The sequence below is a fragment of the Narcine bancroftii genome, chromosome 10 (genome assembly GCF_036971445.1).
Source record: "Narcine bancroftii isolate sNarBan1 chromosome 10, sNarBan1.hap1, whole genome shotgun sequence".
NCBI lineage: Eukaryota > Metazoa > Chordata > Chondrichthyes > Torpediniformes > Narcinidae > Narcine > Narcine bancroftii.
Genome location: NC_091478.1, coordinates 75,123,194 through 75,146,954, shown reverse-complemented (window position 1 = coordinate 75,146,954; position 23,761 = coordinate 75,123,194). Strand labels below are relative to the sequence as shown.

At 38.9% G+C, this 23,761-nt stretch overlaps 1 protein-coding gene across 7 annotated transcripts in view; it reads right to left on the bottom strand.

Annotated features, from left to right (window-relative positions):
- The window catches only part of cpne2 (copine II), a 313,555-nt gene that overhangs the window by 94,496 nt on the left and 195,298 nt on the right, over nucleotides 1–23,761 (bottom strand). For 6 of the 7 annotated variants that reach the window (XM_069901373.1, XM_069901376.1, XM_069901375.1 and 3 more), the window contains exon 15: nucleotides 14,756–14,992. In XM_069901373.1, the coding sequence (XP_069757474.1) occupies nucleotides 14,756–14,992 (237 nt within the window). Of the gene's footprint in view, nucleotides 1–13,752; nucleotides 13,805–14,755; nucleotides 14,993–23,761 lie in introns of those variants that run through there. The other variant, XM_069901379.1, reaches the window with a different exon arrangement.

The following is a 23,761-nucleotide window of genomic DNA, read 5'->3' as shown; positions in this document are numbered from 1 at the left end:
AAAGATATTGTTTTATTGTATTTTATATGTTTAATATTTACTGTTTTTGGAGGGGTGTGGGAAGGGGGAAGGGTGGGAAGGGGGAAGGGAGGGATGGGGGGAAAAAGAGAAAATGTCACTGTGAATATTTAAAGAGATGCATCAGTAAATATATTGGTTGATATGGTTCATAGTGTGATAGATAAAGAATTACCAAAAAAAAGGAGTATTATGTGTGCGGGATTGCTTTTGATGCTCAATAAATACATTTTTTTAAAAGAGAGAATTAGTAAAGTAAGTATTGGAGGAAATGGGCTGAGCAGAGGAGTATTTTAATTCTTTAAATGATATGTTTGTCTTTGATTACAGTTCAAGCTTAATAAAGTGAAAAGAAACCATGATCAACATGCGCAGCTCAACTACTGAACGGATCAGTTTATGACCTTGCCATTGAGGACTAGAAGTGACCTGTGCTTGATTTCTTCCACCATCACTGTCCTACCAGCTTCGAATGAGCTTGAGAGAGGGAGGTACAGCATTTATGGACTTGTGTGGGCTCTGGAACAGACACCCTGCCCACTCTTTCCTTCCCTGTCACCCTTCATCTTCCCTATACCCAAATCTTTTCTTTCTGACCACATTTTTCCCTCAAATCTGTCCCCTCCTTTTAATCCTTGCACCCCTATTTCATTTCTCTTTCCTTCCCTGCACCCTTTTCATATAATCTTTTCAACCAACAAGTCCTTCCCAACACTCCTCATTCTCCACACTGTGCACTGGCACCCTCCTGCCAATTAAAAGGTTAATATTCTTTGCTGAAAACTTAACAAACATTAAAAAATTATCAATGTTCTGCAGAGCTAGAATTGAGGTTATTCATGAGCATAATATTTACCTCGGAGGTAGTGGATTTGCAGCTTAATATTGGTTCTGCTGACAGGCAAGATAATCCTCCCTGAAGGTATTTAGGAGGGGGTCAAGTGGGTGTCTTGTTCAAGTAGCAGGGATTTGCTTTAATGGAGCTGTAGCGAGTGAAGACTTTTATATTTCATTCTGCATTTCTTTGCCAAATCAGAACATGAAATGTACATTTTCACACTGCAATTAATTAAAAATCAGCGATTGACAGAGTTTGTTTCTCACGTGGATGACATTTAAGGAAGTCACAGCTTTGGATTTTCATCCATGGAAAAGAGATTTATTTAAAAAAAAGACACCTTAAAATATCCAGAGTTTGTATGTTCATATCAAGATTAAAGGCAAGGGTTAGCAGGCAAAGAGAACCTTGGTTTTTGAGGGATATTGGGGATCTGGTTCGGAAACAGGTATAGCAGGTAAAGACAAGAGGTACTTGAGGCATACAAAAAATGCAAGAAAAACCTCAAGAAAGAAATCAGGAAGGAGAAAAAAAAACACATGGTTGCTTTGACAGACAATGTGAAGGAAAATCCTAAGGGTTTCTACAGGCATATTAAGAGCAAAAAGATAGTAAGGGACAAAGTTGGTCCCCTTGAAGATCAGAGTGGTTGGCCTTGTATGGCACCAGAAGAGATGGGGGAGATCTTAAATGCTTTTTTTAAAATCAGTATACACTCAGGAAACTGGCACAGAGTTGTGGGAAGTAAGGAAAATGAGCAGTGAGGTCATGGAATTTATACAGATTAAAGAAGAGGAAGTGTTTTCTATCTTAAAGCAAATAAGGGTGGATAAATGCCCAGGACCTGACAAGACATTCCCTTGGACCTTAAGGGAGGCTAGTGTAAAAATTGCAGGGGCTCTGGCAGAAATATTTAAAATGTTCTTATCACGGGTGTGATGCTGGAGGATTGGAGGTGGCTCATGAGGTTCCATTGTTTTTAAAAAAAAAGGCTCTGGATGTTCTCTACAGTGATTTTAGTACTTCCTTTGACAAGGTCCCACATGGGAGGTTAGTCAAGAAAGTTCAGATGCTAGGTAATCATGGTGAAGTAGTGAAATGGATTCAACATTGGGTGGACATGAGAAGCCAGAGAGTAGTGGTGGATGATTGATTCTCAGACTGGAGACCTGTGACTAGTATATGCCTCAGGGATAGGAGCTGGGATCATTGTTGTTTGTCATCTATATCAGTGATCTGGATAATAATGTGGTAAATTGGATCAGCAAGTTTGCTGATAACATTAAGATTGGAAATGTGGTGGTCAGTGAGGAAGGTTTTCAAAGCTTGCAGAGGGATCTGGACCACTGGAAAAATGGGCTTTTACTTAAATGGAAGGATGCTGCCCCACATACTCATGATCAATGGTTGCATGACATCATGTCCTGTTTGAATATGGAAAAGATTCATTATTTAGTTAATCACTCAGATATAAGATTTCAGATGCTGTGGGAGTCATTTATGACTCATTTTCTTATTTTATAATACACTTCAATATAATTGAATTGTCTGAGTTTAGTATTTTCCGTGTTCTTTTTCATATTTTTTTTCTTTTTTCCCTGTTTTTCTTTTAATGCAAATCTTTATAGCACCTGACAATGCTATTAGGGAAGGATACTGAATTTTCTCTTTGTTTTGTTTTTCTTTCTTCTATCTTTTCCTTTTTTACTATTATAACCATATAACAATTTACAATATGGAAACAGGCCATATCGGCCCATTAGTTTCACCTACCCACTCCCTTACCCATAACCCTCCAACCCCCTCACATCCATGTACTCATCTAACCTCCTCTTAAATGACAGAATTGACCCTGCTGCAACTACTCTTCCAGAAGATCATCCTCTTATATTACTTCTAAAGTAATTTTCCCCCTAACCCTTAACTTATGACCCCTTTTTCCAATCTCCCCTACCCTCAGGGGAAAGAGCCTATTCACATCTGTTCTATCTATTCCTTTCATAATTTTAAATACCTCTATCAAATCCCCTCTCAACCTTCTACGCTCCAATGAAAAGAAGTCCCAGTCTACTCAATCTTTATCCATATTCAAGATACTGCAATCCAGGCAACATTTTTGTAAACCTTCTTTGCACCCTCTCTACCTTAGTTATATCCTTTCTATAATTTGGAGACCAGAACTGCACACAATGCTCCAAACTTGGCCTCACCAGTGCCTTAAACAGTATCAACATCACCTCCCAGCTCCTATATTCTATGGTATGGTTTATAAAGGCCAGCATACAAAAAGCCTTCTTCACCACCCTATCTACTTGGGAGTCCACCTTCAAGGAATGCTGAACCATTATTCCAAGATCCCCCTGTTCCTCAGCATTCCTCAATGCCCTCCCCTTCACTGCATACGTCTTATTTTGGTTATTCTTCCCAAAATGAAGCATCTCACACTTATCTATATTAAAGTCCATTTGCCACCTTTCCAAACAGTCCAAATCCTTCTGTAGTCCATGAAATTTGTTTGTTTTTGACATACTGATTGCTTTATTAATACGTATGTATAACTATTCATAATCATCTCATTATATAATACTTTTATAAGCTCTTTATTAAAATCAATAAAAATATTTAAAAAGGTAAAATGGCAGATGGAATTTAATGCAGACAGGTGTGAGGTGTTGCATTTTGGTAGGACAAACCAAGAAAGGTCATCACGGTAAATGGTTGGGCACTGAGGAGTGTGGTAGAACAGACGGACCTTGGAACACAGATACATAATTCTTGGAAAGTGGAGTCACAGGTGGACATGGCTGTAAAGAGAGCTTTTGGCATATTGGCCATCATAGATCAAAGTATTGGTATTGAATATAGGAGTTGGTATGTTAAAGTTGCATAAGAGAACTGGTGAGGCCAAATGTGGAGTATTGTGTGCAGTTTTGGTCACCTAACTACAGGAAAGGTATCAATAAGATAGAAAGAATGCAGGGAAGATTCATGAGAATGTGGCCCAGACTTCAGGATCTGAGTTTATTCCCTGGACCATAGAAGGATGAAGGGAGATTTGATAGAGGTATTTAAAATTGTGAGAGTAAATGTAGTTAGGATTTTTTTTTACACTGAGATACAAACCAGAGGACATGGGTTAAGAGTGTAAGGGAATATGAGGAAGAACTTCTTCAGAGTGGTGAGAGTGTGGGCTTAATTTTAACATTTAAGAAGAATTTGGACAGGTACATGGTTGGGAGAGGTATGGAGGGCGATGGACTGGGTGCAGGTCATTGGGACTAGGCAAAAAAAAATTAGTTTGGCACAGACTAGAAGGAGCAAAGGGGCCTGTTTCTGTCCTGTTGTATTCTATGGTAAGATATTAAACCTGAAAACCTTCCCCTTTTTATCAATTTCTACAGGATTAAATACTGACAGCAGCACTGCATATAATAAAATTCAATTTCTGTGCCAGAGAGCAAGTTTTATAATTTCCTGTACAGATGACTAAATCTTGACTTTGATTGGGGACATCAATTTCATTAGTGCAACCAAGTCCATTGCTCTCCATCAATGACTAAATGCCTAAGTAGGCTGGAAATGTATAAGACAACAAAGTAATTGATATGTGTGGGATTTTGTGAGAAAGACATTTTTTTTCTGAGGATTGTGGCTGCAGTCTTTTTGTCACTGCTACCAGCCTTTCACTCTTTTGACCAAGGTCAAACTCCAGCAGTTAAAGTCGACAGCTGCTCAATGTTTATCTATAAAGTTAAAGCCACAGGATCACCTGGCATAGCTTCTTCCCATGCCCTCAGCACATCATGGGTTCATTGCAGCACATAATCTACTGGAGAAACTCAGCAGGTTGAGCGATTGGATTGTACAGTTCTGTGTCTATCACTGATCCTACTCAACCTGCTAAGTTCTTCCAGTAGATTATGTGCTGCAATGAACCCATGATGTGCTGAGGGCATGGGAAGAAGCTATGCGCTATTCAAATTCCAGTGTTTGGCGTCTTTCCTGTGTCTCCATAGGAAAGTACTAGGTTGTTTGTGGCTGTAATTGTCAGAATAGTCAGGATCAATCAGTTGATGTGGTATATTTATTCTTTCTCAAGGCCTTTAAGGTATAAGATTGAAGCACACAGGTGTGGAGTGGGGATTGGTGATTAAATAGAAAGCAGAGATAAGGCATAGGCTGGTTTGGGAGGCTAGATTTGAGAGTGAATGATAATCTGTATCGATGATTTAGATAATGGGATATATCCACGGTTGCCAGTTAGCGCAACACCATTACAACCTGGGTTCGAACCCACCACTGACTATAAGAAGTTTGTACATTCTTCCCATATCTGTGTGGTTTCCTCTGGATTCTCTGATTTCCTCCCAGCTTTAAAAACGTACGGAGATTGAAGGTTGTTAATGGGTGTGTTGGGCGGCTCAGGCTCGTGGGACAGAAGGACCTGTTACCGTGCAGTATGTCAGCATGCATGTCAATAGTAATGCCAAGGATGGAGAGACTTCAACAGACTGAGGACAGGCTAGGTAATGGACATGGCAGTTGAAATATCATGTGGAAATAGAAAGGAAAGAATGAGGGCTTGGATGATGAGGTTGTTTTTGAGTACAAAAATCACCAAGAGTTCTCCTGCCGATCTAGCGAACATTAGTCTTTAATGCGAGAAATGGAGTTCAAGAGCAGATGTCTTACACCTATTATATAATAACCTGGTGAGACCACAGCTGGAATAGAGATAGAGTCCACCAACCTGAGGAAGGATTTACATCCGGTATAGGATGATCACCTTGATTCCTGGGAATGATGGGTTTGCCATATTGCTGAGAGATTATGCAAAGTGGATCAATGCATTGTATTGTTGATATGACAGAGGTGATCTCACTGAAACAACCAAGAGTTTGAAAGGCCTTGACAGGGTGTATCCAGGCCTGATGTTTCTCTCAAATGGGGTGTCTAAAGCCAAGGATCAAGATCTCAGAAGAAGCAGTTCTCCATTTGGAACATAATCTTGTACACCTCTAGTAAGTCATCTCTCATCCTTCATCTCTCTAAACAGAAAAGCCCTAGCTCAGTCAATCTTGGTTCGTAAGTCATATTCTCCAATCCAGGCAAATCTCCTCTGCACCTTCTACATCCACCCTGTAATAAGGCAACCAGAACTATGCATGTTTCTGACCAGTCTGGTCTAACAAGAGTTTTATAGAACTGCAACATTACCTCATGGCCCTTGAACTCAATCCCCATCTAATGAAGGCCAGCACAACATTTGCCTTCTTAACCCCTTGTGCAGCAATCTTGATCAATCTATGGAAGTGAACCCCAATATTCATTTGTTTCTCCACACCTAAGGATCCTGTCATTAACTATGTACTCTACCTTCAAGTTTGACCTTCCAAAGTGCATCACTTCACATGTATCCAGATTGAACTCCATCTACTCAACTCTGTATCCTGGTGTATCTATGACAACTTTCTACACTACAACACTTCCAACCTTTGCAAACTTACTGACCCACTCATCCACCTCTTCATCCAAGTCATTTATAAAATTCACAGGGCAGGGGTCCCTGAACGCCACTAGTCACCAATTTTTTTTAAAATTTCATAATGCTAATAATCTAAACTCTCCCTGTGGTTATTGTTTGAAGATGTATATATGAGGGAAAAACAACCAAACCACAAAATAAGATCTAAATGATCTTATAAATTATGAAAATAATTAACAAAAGGACCCCATAAACTTACAAAGTTAAAATTAATTTCAGTAGTAGAACATCTAATTTTTTCCAAAGTCAGGCATGTCATCATATCAGCTAGCTATTGAATATGAGCAGGAGTGAGAGCATCTTTTCATCTCACTAATACAGCTCTTCTAGTGTTAAGGAGAGTAAAGGCAACTACATGGCATTGTAGTCAGTTGGCTTACTCGTTCCAAACAGGGCAAGAAAAGGATTAGGAATCAAACTAATATTAAGAACTAAAGATAAGGTACGAAAAATAGTTTACCAGTACATGGAAAGAAAAGGACATGACCAAAGCATATGAAACAATGTACCTTCTTCAGTCTTATATTTGTCACATTTTGGAGAAGATGAATTTACCATTTTCAAAACAGAATCCCATGTAGCATCAGAAATAATTTTTAAAAATCTTGTTCCCATAATATCCTAATTTTGTCCAGGGAATTACAACTAGACAATAATCAACTTTTTATGATTCGTTTTAAAATACTAGTCACCAATCTCCAGGCAGAATACATTCTACTTAAACCACCCTCTGCCTTCTGAGGGGAAACCAATACTGAATCCATGCAGCCTGAATGCCATGGAGACCACGGCACATGATGTTTGGAATAAGCCAACCTTGGTGGACGTTGTCAAAAGGCTTAATAAATTTGATGGACACCACATCCACTGCTTTGTCACCTCCTCAAAAAATTGAATTAGGCCCACGAGGCATGACCTGCTCTTCACAAAGCCATGTTGACTATCCCAGAGAAGACCAATTCTCTAAATACTCATAAATCCTGTCCCTCAGAATCCCCTCCTAAAGTTTGCCTACCAAGACTCACTGGTCTACATTTTCCTGGATTCTCCCGAATACCTTTATTGAACAAAGGGACTACATTTGCCATTCTCCAATCCTCTAGTAGCTCTTCTGTCACCAGAGAGAATGCAAAGATCATTGCTAACGCCTCAGAACTCTCTTCCCTTGGTTCCTGTCGTAACCTGAGGTATATTGTGTCCAGTCCCGGGGACTTGTTTATCTGGATGTTTTCAAGACGATCCAACACTTACTGTTTCTTAACTTCTACATGCTCCAAAGTATTGGTCTGTTCTATACTGACCCTGCATTCAACAAGGTCTCTCTCCCTGGTGAATAATGAAGCAAAGTATTCAATTAGAAGTTCCTTCACCTCTAGGCACATATCCTCCCCTTTATCCGTAAGCAGCCCTATCTTCAGTCTCGTCAACCTTCTGATCTTCACATATGCATAGAACACCATAGGTTTTTCCTTGATCCTACTCACCAAGACCTTCTCATGCCCCCTTGTAACTCTCCTATGTCATTTTGTATGTTTCTTCCTGGCTACCTAATAATTATCAAGAGCCATTCCTGACTCTTGCTTTCTAAACGTATGTATATTTCCTTCTTCATCTTGACTAGTTGTCCATCTCTCTTGTCAACCATGATTCCTTTACCCTACCATCTTCTCCCTGTCTCTCTGGAACAAATCTATTCAGGACCCCACACTATTGATCCCTAAACATCCTCCACTATTCTGCTGTGCACATCTGCTCCCAATTTACTCTCCCCAGTTCCTTGCTAATCCCATTGTAATTAGTCCTTCCCCAATTAAACACTTTCCTATTTTGCCGACTCCTATCCTTGTCCATGACCCTGCTAAAGATCAGGGAGTTAGGGAAACTGTCACTGAAATGGTCCCCCACCATGAGTTCAGTCACCTGATCAGGTTAATTCCCCTGTACTAGAACTAGTAATGGACTCTCCTCTAGTTGGTTTCCTCACATACTTCATGGACACACCTAATTCTGCCCCATCTGAACTTTTGCACTAAGGAGTTGCTGGTCAATCAGTTAGGAAAGTTGAAGTCTCCCATGACAACAACCCTGTTATTCTTCCAAAACCTCCCTATTTATCCACTCCTCAGTGGTCCATTGGCTATTTAGGGGCCTCTAAACTATTCCTAATAGGGTGATCACTCTCTTCCTGTTTCTGACTTCCACTCAGTAGGCAATCCCTCCAAAACATCCTCCCTTTCTGTGGCTGTGATACTATCCCTAACTAGCAACAGTCCTGCTCCCCCCACTGATCTCTTACCTACCCTTTTGAAACATCACAGCCCCAGATCATGCATCAGCTAACCCTGTCTTTGTTTCAGCCAAGTCTCTTAAATGGCCACATTAACTCATTTGATATCACTGTATCAGAGATACTCTGTGTGACCAACCCATCTCAGCTCCACTTTCACTGTTATCTCTAATAAAGGATCTCAGACCTAAAATGTTAACTCATTTATTTCTCGATAGATACTTCCTGACCTTCTGAGTAGTTCCACCAGGTTCCATTTTTATTTCAGATTTCCAGCAAGGGTGGTTTGTATCTGCAGGTTTAAAAAAAATTCTAGAGAATGGGCCTTGCACAATGTCAATAAAATTGAGGTCTCCTATCAACTTTTTCCCAGTGTAAAGTCCCTAGAAAACAAATAATAGCTCATTGTATCTCAGCAATCACTTCCCAATGCAAATAATCATGGATAAATACATTCACCATGACCTCCAGTATTCCAACACAACCAGAGGCTGAGTGGAAAAGTGTGACTGAAGAACAACTCGAAGCCAGCAGAAAGCTCCCGGTCTACAAGGCAGCAGTTGCGCCTTCTCTCCTGTCCACTTCTAAGACCTGGATTCTACACTGGAAAGATAACAGCCAATGCGGTCTTTGTAAAGTACCAGTACTCTAAATCCACAGAAAGGATCAGCAACACACCAGGGTCCTCTCACAGACCAACATCCTAAACACAAGGTGAACGCCACACAGACCCACCATTCAATACAATCCTAGCTGCATTATACTGGCCTTAACTCCTCTTCTGCACAGTTCCCCATAGCCTTCAAATCTTTTGATCTTTCAAATATTTATTTATCTCCATCTTAAATATATCTAATGATCTTGCTTCCACTGCCCTAAGGGGAGAGAATTCCAGTGATACACCACCCTCTGGGAGGAGATATTTCACCACACTTCCAATCAGCTCTGTTGGGCAGACCAGGCCATGCATTCGACTTCCAAAACAGGTGTGCTAGTCTGAGTTCCAGCAGGACAGCATTCCCATTTGTCTCCTTGGAATTCCTGATGTGACCAGTCACAGTGGAAGAGGAGCAGGAGGGATAGTACTGAAAACATGAAATCTATGCACCAGGATCTCAGAAAGATAACACCAGCTCACAAATTCCCCACCCTGCCAAGATCAGAAACATCTTTTTAAAAAAAAAACATCATAACTGGATAGTCCTAGATGTGAAGACTCAAGAATTGGTCTTGCTGCTTGTGTTTGAACGGGGATATAACAAACAAATGAATGATCAATTATTTTAATGAGACTGCAAAGCAGTGGGGATAGATTTTATAGCAGATTATGTTATCTATCATAATCTGATGGAATAGACATAAAAATGCAAATTGGACTTCAAATAGGATGCTCTTAAACACAGAGATACAGATAAGTTGACCAGTGTCCTAAATCTGAAGGTGAACAGAAAGCACCATTCTTAAGGGCACATTAACAGGTGTGCTCGAAACATCATTCAAAGTGCACAGAAGAGAGGAATTTACAATGATTGGCATCCAAACCACCCTATTTGTGCTACATACATGAACTTGACATTCTGAAACTTATCTCACAATAATACAAGCGTAAAGATGCATGGCTGTGAGGGTATAATTCAGCTTGAGACTGTTCAAATTACTATAACTTATACTGATTGGCCTATAACAGACATCCAACAATTAAAATGAAATTTACAATATTGAGAACAGAGATTTGGACAATATGCTATCAGGCATTACAGGAATCTAAGAAATAAGTTGGATATAATAATGCAAGAATGATTGTACTTTATAACTACGCCCACCTCTCTCCTTTCCAAGTTCCCCTTCCTCTTCTCTCAGGGCATCTACCCTGTCCTCTCCCTCTCTCGCTTCTCAACCTCTCTGTCTTCTACCCTCCCACCTGTTGGCCTGTGCTCCTCCCCTTACCCCATCTTTTCATTTGAGCGTACACCTGTTTATCCCGATTCCTGACAAAGAGCCCAGGCCTGAAACGTTGGTTATCCTTCCTATGGGTGCTGCTCGACTTGCTGAGTTTCTCCAGCCCTTTTGTGCACTGCACAAGACCCCGACATCTGCAAATGTTCTTATTTAACCCACTTTAATTTACTACATGCTCAACTTAGAGATTTTGCATTAAAGATAAATTAGTTCAGTGACTTTTTTTTAACCTTCATAATATGCTTTGGGTAATGTCACAGTTGCTGGCATTACAGTACAACACTTTTAGTCACGTCCGTTAGTCAGCTGTACAACATCCTTTGCGTGGGTGGTGAAAAAAAGGGTACCCTGCACAGTGCATTCAGTCTAACCGGTGTTTGGGTGTCAAATAGCCTCGAGTTTCAGTGAGTCTCGTGCTCCACTGCAGAAAGTAACTCTCATATTGGTGCAGTCACCTGTTTACTGAAGCAGTATATTCTCACATATGCACTTGTATAGTATGTCCTCCCAACCACATACAGCACAATGAATGCATTATCAATTATCATAATGAGCTCAGCCCATATGTTGTTATTATTATTGTTATTTCTTTCTCTTGAATTTCCTCAGGACATTTCCCTTATCTGTCAACACCAGTGTCTGTGTTGATTTAGTAAGACTTCAACAATGGTGTGATATATGCCCTGTTCAGATGTGGAGTAGAATCTCTGTAACAGAACCATTTTATCACACATTGATGCACTGGTGACTGACAGTCTAGTTCAGTGCAACCCACACACAATATAAAATATCCACAGGAACTGTATAATCTGTATATAGGGCAGATGCAATGCAGAATGATAGAAGTTCAAGCTTATTATTATCTGATTGTAAAGTACAACTGGACAAAACAGTCCTCGGTGCAAAAACACACAAACAATTCATATACAGTACATATACACCTATATAAAAATGAATACAAATTGTTAAATAAGAATCAGAATGTTTGTATGGACAGTTCATCAGTCGTTCAGCATTTCACTGCCCATGGAAAGAAGCTGTTCCTCAGCCTAGAACTGCTAGCTCTAATACTCCTGTATCTCTTTTCCAATGAAAGATGCTGAGTGCAGGGTGATAGGGCTCCTTTTACAATTTTGCATGCTCTCTTCAGACAACAATCCTGGTAGATCACATCGATGGGGGAAGGGGAGGGAGACCCCAGTGATCCTTTCTGCCACTCTTATGGTCCAGTGGATTGACCTCCGTTCCATTTCTCTACGGCAACTGTACCAAACTGTGATCCAGCCAGCCAGGATGCTCTCGATAGAGGTCACGTACAAAATTGATAGGGTGGTGGATGGTAGCCTTGCCCACCTCAGTGTTCTCTGGAATTGCAGTCACAGTTGCGCCTTCTGACAAGTGAAGACATGCTTGACCAGGATAGGCCACTACTCAAGTGGAGTCCGCAGAAGTAGGTACTCTCTACTCTCTCCACTACCAATTTATTAATATTTAGTAAAAGGTGGTCGACCTGAAGTCCACAATCTCCTTTGTCTTGTTCACGTTGAGACTCATGTTGTAACTTTTGCACCATATCAAGAGATTTTCCACCTCTTCTCTGTAGTGTCATTCACTGCTATTGTTGATGATGCCCAACTACTGTCATGTCACCTGCAAACTTGATGACACGGTTAGAGCTGCATCGTGGGTCAGTAGAGTGAACAGGAACGGGATGAGCACACAGCCCTGAGGTGCGCCAGTACTCAGTGTGACCATGCTTGATGTTCTGCTGTTGATCCTGACAGACTGTGGTCTTCCTGTTTGGAAGTCCAGGATCCAGTTACTTAGAGGGGTGTTGAACCCCAGCGAGGACAGCTTATGTACAAGACGCTGGGGAATGATCGTATTAAATACCGGGGTGGTCAATGAACAGCATCCTGGTGTATGTGGAGTCATTCTCCAGGTGGGTTAGGACAGAGTGGAGGGACAAGGCTATAACATTATCAGTGCAAGAGTTCTATTTGTTGGTAGATTGAAATGGGTCCAAAAGGGAGGTGCAGTTTAATACGTTCCATCCTAATGCTCAAAGCATTTCATAATTGTGAAGTTCAGTATCAAGGGGCAGTAGTTATTGAGGCTTGTTAATATCACTCTCTTTGGTACCGGGATGATGTTGGCAGTCTTGAACCCTCTGGGGATGATGGATTGCTGCAGTGAGGTGTTGAAGATGTCTGTGAAGACCTCTATCAGTTAGTCTGCACAGCCCTTCAGAACCTGACCAGGTACATTGTCTGGTCCTGCCACCTTGTGGGGCGGGGGGGGGGTTCACCTTGGAACAGGTTCTCCTCACCTCAGCTGCAGCTATGCAGGGGGCCCATTCATCAGGGGGACATGGAGTTTTCTTCAGCTTCAGCCTGTTCTTCTCAATGAACCGTGTATAAAAGATGTTCATTCTGTCCGGAAGGGAGGAGTCATTTTTTTTGATTCACAAGGTTGTCTATTAAGGACCCCTACCACCCTGCACAATGCATCTTTCAAATGCTCCCATTGGGAAAGAGGTACAGGAGATTCAGAGCCAGAGCCAGTACCACCAGGCTGAGGAACAGCCTCTTCCCATGGGAAATGAGAATGCTGAATGACCTTGCCACATGTGCCTCACGTGGATCTTCTGCGCATACCTCCGCTTTGCCTTCCAGACTGATGGGTATGTTCAGCCCTGGCTTATCTTAGTGCCAGCCTACACCCTGTCCTGAAGGCAGCATCACAAGCTCTGAGAAGACCTCTGCATCCAACCGTGGTTTCTGGTTAGCCCTGGTTGTGATCTTGGTGATATCCTCAATGCATTTGCTAATGTAGCAAGTCACTGAGCTCATGTACTCCTCTATGTTTATATGACCATTGTAGGTGCCCACCTCACTGAAACAGCTCCAGTCCGTGGTCTCAAAGCAAGTGGCCCACACCGGCAATGTCTTGATCTCCCTGCGAATTGGCTGTGTTCATTTTGCCAGCAGTATGTACGCTCAGGCTATCAGAACTGATATATAATCTGAGTATCCAAGGTGGGGCGAAGTGCAGCCTTGTACACACGAGGGATGTTAGTGTACACCCAATCCAGGGTGATCTCATCTCTGGTGGTGAAGTTGACATGTTTTCAGGTGGGCATGTTTGAAGCCGTCAACTACAATCATACAGGAGTTGTGCACAGGCATGGAGAGATTAGAGACATTTTCCAAAGAAATTTAAGAGAAAGAAATAATTTGTAACAATATATGAGCTGTGCTTGATCAGTTAAAATAAAGAAATAGTTGAATTTAAATTTTAATTGTCAGCAGGTATTACTTGGATTGTGGGATGCATTTGATTTCTTGATACAGCAAGATGAAATGTTCATTCCAATGTTTCCTGTAAATGGCCTCATTTGATAAAATGTCTTAAGTTAAAGTAAAGTGATTGGACATCCAATTCAATTATGGTTCATTAGAAGGATATGGTCCTCTCCTATACTCTAATGCTGTATAGCACATGGGTAGTCTTAAGTTTATTCTAGTCAAGTAATTTCTCCCTCAGCGCATCAGCCACATCTATATTTTCTCCCTGCTCTGGATAAAGAACTTTCCGTTCTTAGGAGATGACCCTCAATCACCAATCTTTTCCAAAGGCTGGATCCCAATAGCAATCCCATGGCTTTAATTAAAAGTTTCCTGATATGAATCTAGTCAATCAGCCTTAAATAAAGTGTTTGGGGTGATGTCAGGAAATGGTAATCTCTCCTGCGGATGGCTGAGAGGATTTGCCAATTACATTTTCCTTGACTGTGCCAGCATTGTACAACATCCTATTTTTAAGTGATACTTGGAGATCCTTTTAATGAGATGGTGTAATCTCAAACCAAGGCTTCACAACTCAATCCCTCTTTCACCCATCCAAAACAAGCTGATCATTATGGGGCATCCTTAAAGGTGGGGTGCAATCTTGTCCATTGTCATTGTTGGACTTATTAAGAAGAGTCTACCACCATAGCCTCTGGTTAGAGAACTGCACATAGTTTTGTTAGGATGAGGACTGCATTAACAAAGATTTCTGATAAAACCCAGTTTTCGGTAAGGTATAACTAGATAGAGAGACTTACATTTCGAAATTCCCGGAATGGTACAAATTGTACAATGTCCCGTGTGGCCTCTTCCCCGGTGTAAGATCGTAGGACTCGATTGTCTCCATCCAGGAACTCCATTGCAGCAAAATCGGCATTTCCAACCCCAATGATAATGATCGACATGGGGAGCTTTGCTGCCTGTACAATAGCGTGTCTAGTCTCATCCATGTCACTGATAACACCATCTGTTATAATCAGGAGGATGAAGTATTGCTGCAAATAAACACAGAAAACAAGACCTCCCTCAGTAATGAGCAATATTTCAACAGCTAAAGATAAAATTGTACATGAAGGGAAAACTTCTGTGGATCTAAATGGGGTGTTCCAGTTTGGAATCTGCAACAAGGTCAAAAGTGGATTTGGGTATCAATTGATCATTTGCATTCAAATATATTTTGTGCTTATGTTAATAAAATAGCAAAGTAGAGAGTTCGTAAAAACTGCAAAACGTAAAAGTTTTTAAAAAAAGTATTCCGAGGAACAATAATGCAACAATGTTTATACTTATGCAAAAATGCGAACAATTTTTCAGTATGAAATAGATGCTCAACAAATTCAAATGTATGTCTGAAAATAAGATCTGCTCTATTTGGCAAAATAAAAACTGCTTTATTTATCTCAGTGATGAGGGGCCTTTGTTTCTCTCTACCACTTGGGTGAAGATACTAGTAAATACCAGTTTATTGGTCAATAGTCTCTCATTTGTATGTTACAGTAACCTACTGTTTGAATAATGAATGGGACAGACAGGGGAATTAAAAATAACACTGGAAATCCATCAACATTATAAACATGCTCATGTCTTCTCTGATTATGCATTCGGGAAGGAAGTATCAACTCGAGGCAAGTCCTAGGTTCAATTCCCATTGGATCAGTAGACACAGGATCACGGCTGGATTCAGTGCTGGAACTCCCTCTGCAACATTAGCATTAGTCACAGTAGACTACCCCACCACTACCTTCATGGCTAGTTAAGGAAGAGTCATAAACGGTAGCTTTGGCAGAGATACCCACATCCCCTGAGTGAATAAAGAGTAATCACGAGGTGGGAGCCCTTGACTAGGAAGATGCAAGTGTGCCTCTGTCCTCCTGTCCATGCTGAGTGGGACCAAGGGATTGTGGGGGGAGAGGGTGACGATTGGGGATGTAAGCAGGGATCACCAAGGATATTTTTCTTATTAAAATATTATTATTGAGTTTAACATATAAATCCTACAAACAAAGCCCTCTAATAAAACAAATAGCGTCATGATATATGCATATCACAAATTAATATAAATGCAAATCAAAAAACCTATCCACATTTGATTAACAATTTCTTAAAAAATAATTATGGATAGAAACCAAGTAAACTACATTAGACAATCACAAATTAATATAAATGTAAATCAAAAAACCTATCCACATTTGTTTAACAATTTCTTAAAAAATAATTATGGATAGAAACCAAGTAAACTACATTAGACAATCCCTTGGTCTAAACAAAGGGTAAATTCAGTCTAATTTAATAATATGATCCATGACAATGATATTTAAACCCATATTAACAAGTTAATCTAAAAAAAAGAAAAAAAAACCATAAAACTAAATCTAATCTATTCCCTCCCTCTAATCAAGGTTACCTTGAGAACAAGGATGTAAAGAAATGGATCAAATAGCCACCTTCAGAAACTAGACAGAGAATCACCAGAGCATCCAAACTTCTTAAATCTTCCAATCATGATCATATTCTATGAATGGGGCCCAATCTTTTCAAATTGAAACTTTCTATCTTTAATATTGTATCTAATTTTATCCAAGCTGAAATGGGTCATCACCCTTCTTGGGTATGATTCATATGTTTTGGAAATGCCCCAATTTAGGAAGATTTGGGGAAAACTTTTTCCAAACTTTATCCACCATTTTTAAGATCAAAATAGAGCCATGCCCTTTAATTGCCTTGTTTGGTTTTCCTCTTGAACTGGAAATACTTTTGTCTGCATCCCAGGAGAAAGTTTTAGCTTTTATGATTGAAATGGAAAAGTGACTCATCACCAACTCTTGCACAGAGGTTACATGAGGATGCATTGCATATATTTAACATGAAAATGGAGATGACAAAAGGAACAAAAAAAATGTGCAATTCCACAGGTGTTGCTGCATCCCAAAACAATTTACATCAATAAAATACTCAAGGAAATAGAAGGGGAAAATGCTGGAAACGCTTAGCAGGTCAGGAAGCATTTGTGGAGAAAGAAACAGTTTGTGGTCTCGGCTTCAGTTGACAGAGCATTGTATTTTTTTTTCAAGTTTCCACCATCTACAGCGGTTGCCTTTTGAAGCACCACAAACGCTTGTTGAGGAAGACAAAGTGGCAGTGATGTTTATAAAGCGATTTCAAAAGCCAAGGGTTTAAAACGACAGGAGCCAGTAGTGAGACAAAGAAAATAAAGGATCCAGATACACACAAGGTTTTTAAATAACCCACCATCTTCTGAACTGGAAATACTTTTTTTTACATTGGGATCAATGCATTCAGAAAATAGTCGAAACAGAGGTGGAAAGGTGTACAAATAAATAAATTACAGAAAATCTCTCATGATTTGTTTGTGATAATTTTTAATATAATTTATTTTTTCATATTGAGAACCATATCAACCAAAATATATACAAAAGTTTCTCATTAAATACACACAGTGGCATTTTCTCCCTCCCCCCTACCTATCTTCCCTCCCCACTTCCTACCCCCCTCCAAAACCAATAAATATTAAACATATACAATACAATAAAACCAATAAACAACATCATCACACAATGAAAAATAAACACTGGATCAAGTCATTTTGTTTTCTTATCATTTTAGGGGGTGGAGGTCTGAGGCAAGTCCTCTCTGTTATGTTCCATGTATGGTTCCCAAATTTGTTCAAATAATGTGACTTTATTTTTTAAATTATATGTTATTTTTTTTCCCAATGGAATACATTTATTCATTTCCATATACCATTGCTGTACTCTCATGCTCTCTTCCATTTTCCAAGTTGACATTATACATTTTTTTGCTACAGCTAAGGCTATTATCTTTTTTGCACTTCGTCCAGTTTGAGGCCTAATTCCTTACTTCTTATATTACTTAGAAGAAAGATCTCTGGATTTTTTCGTATGTTGCTTTTTGTGATTTTATTTAATATCTGATTTAGATATTCCCAAAACATTTTCACTTTCTCACATGCCCAAATTGCATGTACTGTTGTTTCCATTTCCTTCTTACAGTGAAAACATCTATCTGATAATCTTGGATCCCATTTTTTTAAAAACATTTGGGGTGTGATAATATAACCTGTGTAACCAATTATACTGTATCATGACTAACCTTGTGTTTATTATATTCTTCATAGTTTCAGAACATAACTTTTCCCAGGTTTCATTTTTTATCTTTAAGTTTAAATCCTTTTCCCACTTTTGTTTGGGTTTATAACTTATTTTGTCATTTTCCTCATCTTGCAGGTTAATGTACATGCTCGTTATAAATCTTTTAATTATCATTGTGTCTGTAATCACATATTCAAAGCTGCTTCCTTCAGGTAATCTCAGTCTGTTTCCCAATTTATCCTTTAAATAAGCTTTCAGATGATGATATGCAAACACTGTGCCATGAGTTATTCCATATTTGTACTTCAACTGTTCAAATGTTAATAAATTATTTACCAAAAAACAATTTTCTATTCTTTTGATTCCTTTTCTCTCCCATTCTCTAAAGGAAAGGTTATCTATTGAAAAAGGGATTAAAGGATTTTGCGTCAATAGTAATTTTGGTATTTGGTCAATCTTTTTTTCCTCTCTAAGTGAATCTTCTTCCATATATTAATTAAATGATGAAGTACTGTTAAGCTTTTATATTGTACCAGCTTTTCATCCAACTTATAAAGTATATGTTCCAGTACCTTCTCCCCTATTTTATCTAGTTCCATCTTAGTCCAGTCTGGTTTATCCCTTGTCTGGTAAAAATCTGATAAATACCTTAATTGTGCTGCTCTATAATAATTTTTAAAGTTTGATAACTGCAAAACACCTTGGTTGTACCTCTCTGTTAATTTATCTAATGCTATCCTCGGTTTCCCTCCTTTCCACAAGAATTTCCTTATTATTCTCTTTAGTTCATTAAAGAATTTCTCTGTTAAGGGAATTAGTAATGATTGAAATAAGTATTGTATCCTTGGGAAGACATTCATTTTAATGCAATTTACCCTCCCTATCAACGTTAGTGGTAATTCTTTCCAATGTTCTAAGTCTTCCTGCAATTTCTTTGTACTAATAAAGATAATTTACTTTGTACAGGTGGTTTAAGTTATTGTCTAACATAATACCTAGGTATCAGATTGCTTGTGTTTGCCATTAAAATGGTGATTCTTTTTTAAATTCTGTATAATCCTCATTACTCATTGGCGTCGCTTCACTTTTATTCGCGTTGATCTTGTACCCCAATATTTCTCCATACTCCTTCAATTTCTTATGTAATTCTTTTATTGATATATCTGGTTCTGTTAAATATACTATGATGTCATCTGCAAATAAACTGATTTTATACTCCTTCTCCTTATCCCTTTTATTTTATTTTCTGTTCTTATCAGTTCTGCCAAAGGTTCTATTGCTAAAGTAAACAGTGAGGGGGATAATGGACATCCCTGCCTAGTTGACCTACTTAATTTAAATTAGTTCAATACATATCCATTTACTGTTACCTTCGCCAATGGTCCATTATATAATGCTGTAAACCAATTAATATATTTTTCTGGTAGATGGAACCTCTGTAATACTTTGAATAAATAATTACATTCTACTCTGTCAAAGGCTTTTTTCTGTGTCTAAAGCAACAGCCACTGTTGGCTTTTTATTTCCTTGAACTGCATGAATTAGATTAATAAATTTACAGGCATTATCCACTGTTTGTCTTTTAATAAATCCAGTTTGATCTTGCTTTACTATTTTTAGTACACAATCGGCCAATCTGCTTGCTAATAATTTTGGTATTATCTTATAATCTGAATTAAGTAGAGGTGCTGGTGTTAGTGGATCCTTCCCTGTCTTTGGTATTATTGTAATTATTGCTGTCTTACATGAATCTGGCAAGTTTTGTGTTTCTTCTACCTGGTTCATTACTTCCAGGAGAGGAAGAATTAATAACTCTTTAAATGTTTTATAGAATTCTATTGGGAATCCATCCTCTCCAGGCGTTTTATTGTTCGGCAGCTTTTTTTAATATATCCTGTACTTCCTCTATCTCAAATGGTTTTATCAGTTTGTTTTGCTCCTCTTGCAATTTCAGCAGTTCAATTTTAGCTAAAAACTCTTCTATTTTATCATCTTTCCCCTCATTCTCAGTTTGGTATAATTGTTCATAAAATTCCTTAAGGTTTTCATTAATCTCCATTGGATTATATGTAATTTGTTAGTCCTTTTTCCTTGATGGCAATACAGTTCTTTTAGCTTGTTCTGTTTTAAGTTGCCAGGCTAATATTTTATGTGTTTTTTCTCCTAGCTCGAAATACTTTTGCTTTATTTTCATTATGTTCTTCTTCACCTTATACGTTTGTAATGTTTCGTATTTTATTTTTTTGTCCGCCAATTCTCTCCTTTTTGTTATACCATGCCTTTTTACTAGTTCCTTTTCTGTACTTACTATCTCCCTTTCCAACTGCTCTATTTCCCGATTGTAGTCCTTTTTCATCTTAGTTACATAACTTATTATCTGCCCTCTTATGAAGGCTTTCATTGCATCCCATAATATAAATTTGTCTCTCACTGATTCCGTATTTATTTCAAAATATGTTTTAATTTGGCATTCAATAAACTCTCTAAATTCCTGCCTTTTAAGTAGCATGGAGTTTAACCTCCATCTATATGTTCTTGGTGGGATGTCCTCCAGTTCTATTGCTAATAACAGGGGTGAATAATCAGATAGCAATCTAGCTTTATATTCAGTTTTCCTAACTCTCCCTTGAATATGGGCTGACAACAAAAACATCAATCCTTGAGAATGTTTTATGCCTACTTGAATAATATGAGTATTCCTTCTCTCTTGGGTGCTGCCTCCTCCATATATCCATAAGTTTCATTTCCTGCATTGATTTAACCATAAATTTGGCCACTTTATTCTTTTTGCTAGTCTTTTGTCCAGTTTTATTCAACATTGAATTCAAATCAAGGTTAAAATCCCCTCCTATCAATATATTTCCTTGTGTGCCTGCAATCTTCAAAAAAATATCTTGCATAAACTTTTGATCCTCTTCATTAGGTGCATATATATTGAGCAAATTCCAAAATTCTGAATATATCTGACACTTTATCATTACATACCTCCCTGCTGGATTTATTACTTCCTCCCCTATTTTGATTGGTATATTTTTACTAATTAATATAGCTACACCTCAAGCTTTTGAATTATATGATGCTGCCGCTACATGTCCTACCCAGTCTCTCTTTAATTTGTTATCTTCCACTTCAGTTAGATGTGTTTCCTGCACAAATGCTATATCTATTTTTTCTTTTTTCAGTAAATTTAATAGCTTCTTCCATTTAATTTGTTTATGTGTTCCATTAATGTTCATAGTCATGTAGTTCAACATGGTCTTCTCATATCCTGTTTACCCCTCATTTCCGCTTCCTCACCACCACCATCCCCCTTTTCCCTATTTTCATTTCTCAGTTTTTCCTTTTTAAACTCAATGTATGACAACACATTTAAAACTAAAATACCCCAGCAACTCCCACATCCAATATTCCCTTAACCCCAAATATCCCCCCCTCTCTGAGTTGCCCCTTATACCTTGCCAGGCAACCACAACTCCCCTTTCCATTTGGATTGCGAACCTGCTCGCAAGCGTCAACTGATTTCGCAGTGACGGTTATTCTCTCCCCCACCAACCCTTTTTTTTTTACACATATAACAAAGTTCTCCCTTTTTTCTCCCCTTACTGCCTTTCTTCCCTTCTCTTTCCCTTCTTTAGTTCTTTACACATACATTATTTTTACATCTTTATATATATTTTATCGCCGTTCTTTATCCTTGGTACATCTCTTCATCTCTACTTCTGTCCTGCAGGCATTCTGCAAATCGATTTTGCTGTATTAAATTCCTTCCTCTTCTTTAAGAGTTCAAAACTTATATCTGGGCAAAAAAAATATGGTTTATTATCTTCTCTAATTTTATTCCTTGCCCACTCCAGTATATTTTCTCTTCTGTATCTCAAAATTTTACTAAAATGGATCTTGGTTTTTGATGTGTCGTGGTTTCTGAGCTAGTGTTCTGTGTGCCCTTTCTATTTCCATTCCTTCATGAATTTCTGTCATTCCCAGGACCTTAAGGATCCATTCTTTTATAAATTCCTTCATATCTGTGCCTTCTTCACCTTCCTTTAGGCCCACTATTTTTATGTTGTTTCGCCTACTATAATTTTCCAACATATCAATTTTCTGAGCTATTGTGACTCTTTAATTTTTCTATCACTTTCGTCCAATTTCCCTCTTAAGTCGTTTACTTCCATTTCTACAGCCATTTCTTGTTCTTCCACATTTTCTACTCTTTTCCCTATTTCTGTCATGACAGAATCTTTGTACTTTATCTTCTGTTCTTTTCATTTTTCTTTTAATTGGACTAAATTCTAATGACAACCATTCTTTTAATGCTCTCATTTGTTCTTGAAAAAAAGCTTTATCTATATTCTGTCCATCTGTTTTACCTTCTATTTCTCTGTCTTCTTCATCCTCTTCTTCTGTGTCTGTACCTGAGTTTGTGTCTTCTTCTCTTCTTTGTATCTGTATCTCTTCTGACTTTCCTGATGAGTTGCTTGTCTCACTTTGTTGGGCCTCTTCTTGCTTGGCCTCTTCCTGTTGGCCTCCTTCTTCTGAACTGCTCATCTGTTGGGCCTCCTGCTGCTGCTCTTCTTTCCTTTCACTCCCTCTCCTGACACTTTCCTCCTCTTCCAGCTGAGAGACTTGGTGTCGGGCATCCCTCAACTCGTCGCGCTGTGGTTGCCCGCTCCTCGGCTGAACCCCCCTCCCGTCGGTGTTTTCCTTCTCCTTAGTTTGCGCACTGCGTATGCGCAGTTGCGTACTTTTGTTTGGCTCAGAGAGCCATTTTTGCAGTCCAGCGGTCGGGGGGTCGCGACTCTGCAGGGCCGTCACCAACCTCGGAGATCAGGCACTCATCTCCACCACAGCTCCCTATTTCTTCGTGCAGGTAAGGCCTTCTCCTTTCTTTTCCGGCATCTTTTCTTCTTTTTTTTCCCATTGTTTTTACTTTTTCCTTCTTGGGTGCCATTTTCTTTCTTTTCTCTACAATTTTAACTTTTATTTCTTATATTTTGTATTTATTGAACTTTGTATTTTCTTCACTTTTTTCTTTTTTGGAGAGGGCTGGTATTACCCTACTCCATCACGTGACTCATTCGATTTGCATGTGATTTTAATGACATGGCAACATTTCACAGATTAAAAATTAAACGCACAAACAATATTTAAGATGATTATATATTTCTTGTAATGTGGCTCAGAGGAGAAATCCCTGTAAAATGTGTTACTATTAAAAGCTTTAATATTGAAACTTGCTGTTCACCCCATATAGTCTGACCTGGCACATCAGTAGATGAACAGAACATTAATACCACAGCTTCAAACTCTTTCCAATGGCTTGCATCAACCAACAATAGATTTGTTAGCTCAGTGTCTGGTTTATTTGTAGCTCATAATGAATAAAAATCTATTTATTTAAAATAATTACTTGCTAAAGCAGTACTGCAGTATCTGTTAGGGTGGCAGAGTTGGCATAGTGGTTAGTACAATGGTGTTACAGCGCCAGTGACCAGGGTTTGAATCCCGTGCTGTCTGTAAGGAGTTTGTATGATCTCCCTGTGTCTGCATGAGTTTCCTCTGGGTGCTCCGGTTTCATCCCACCCTTCAAAAACATGTGGGGTTGTAGGTCAATTGGGTGTAATTGGGCGGCACGGG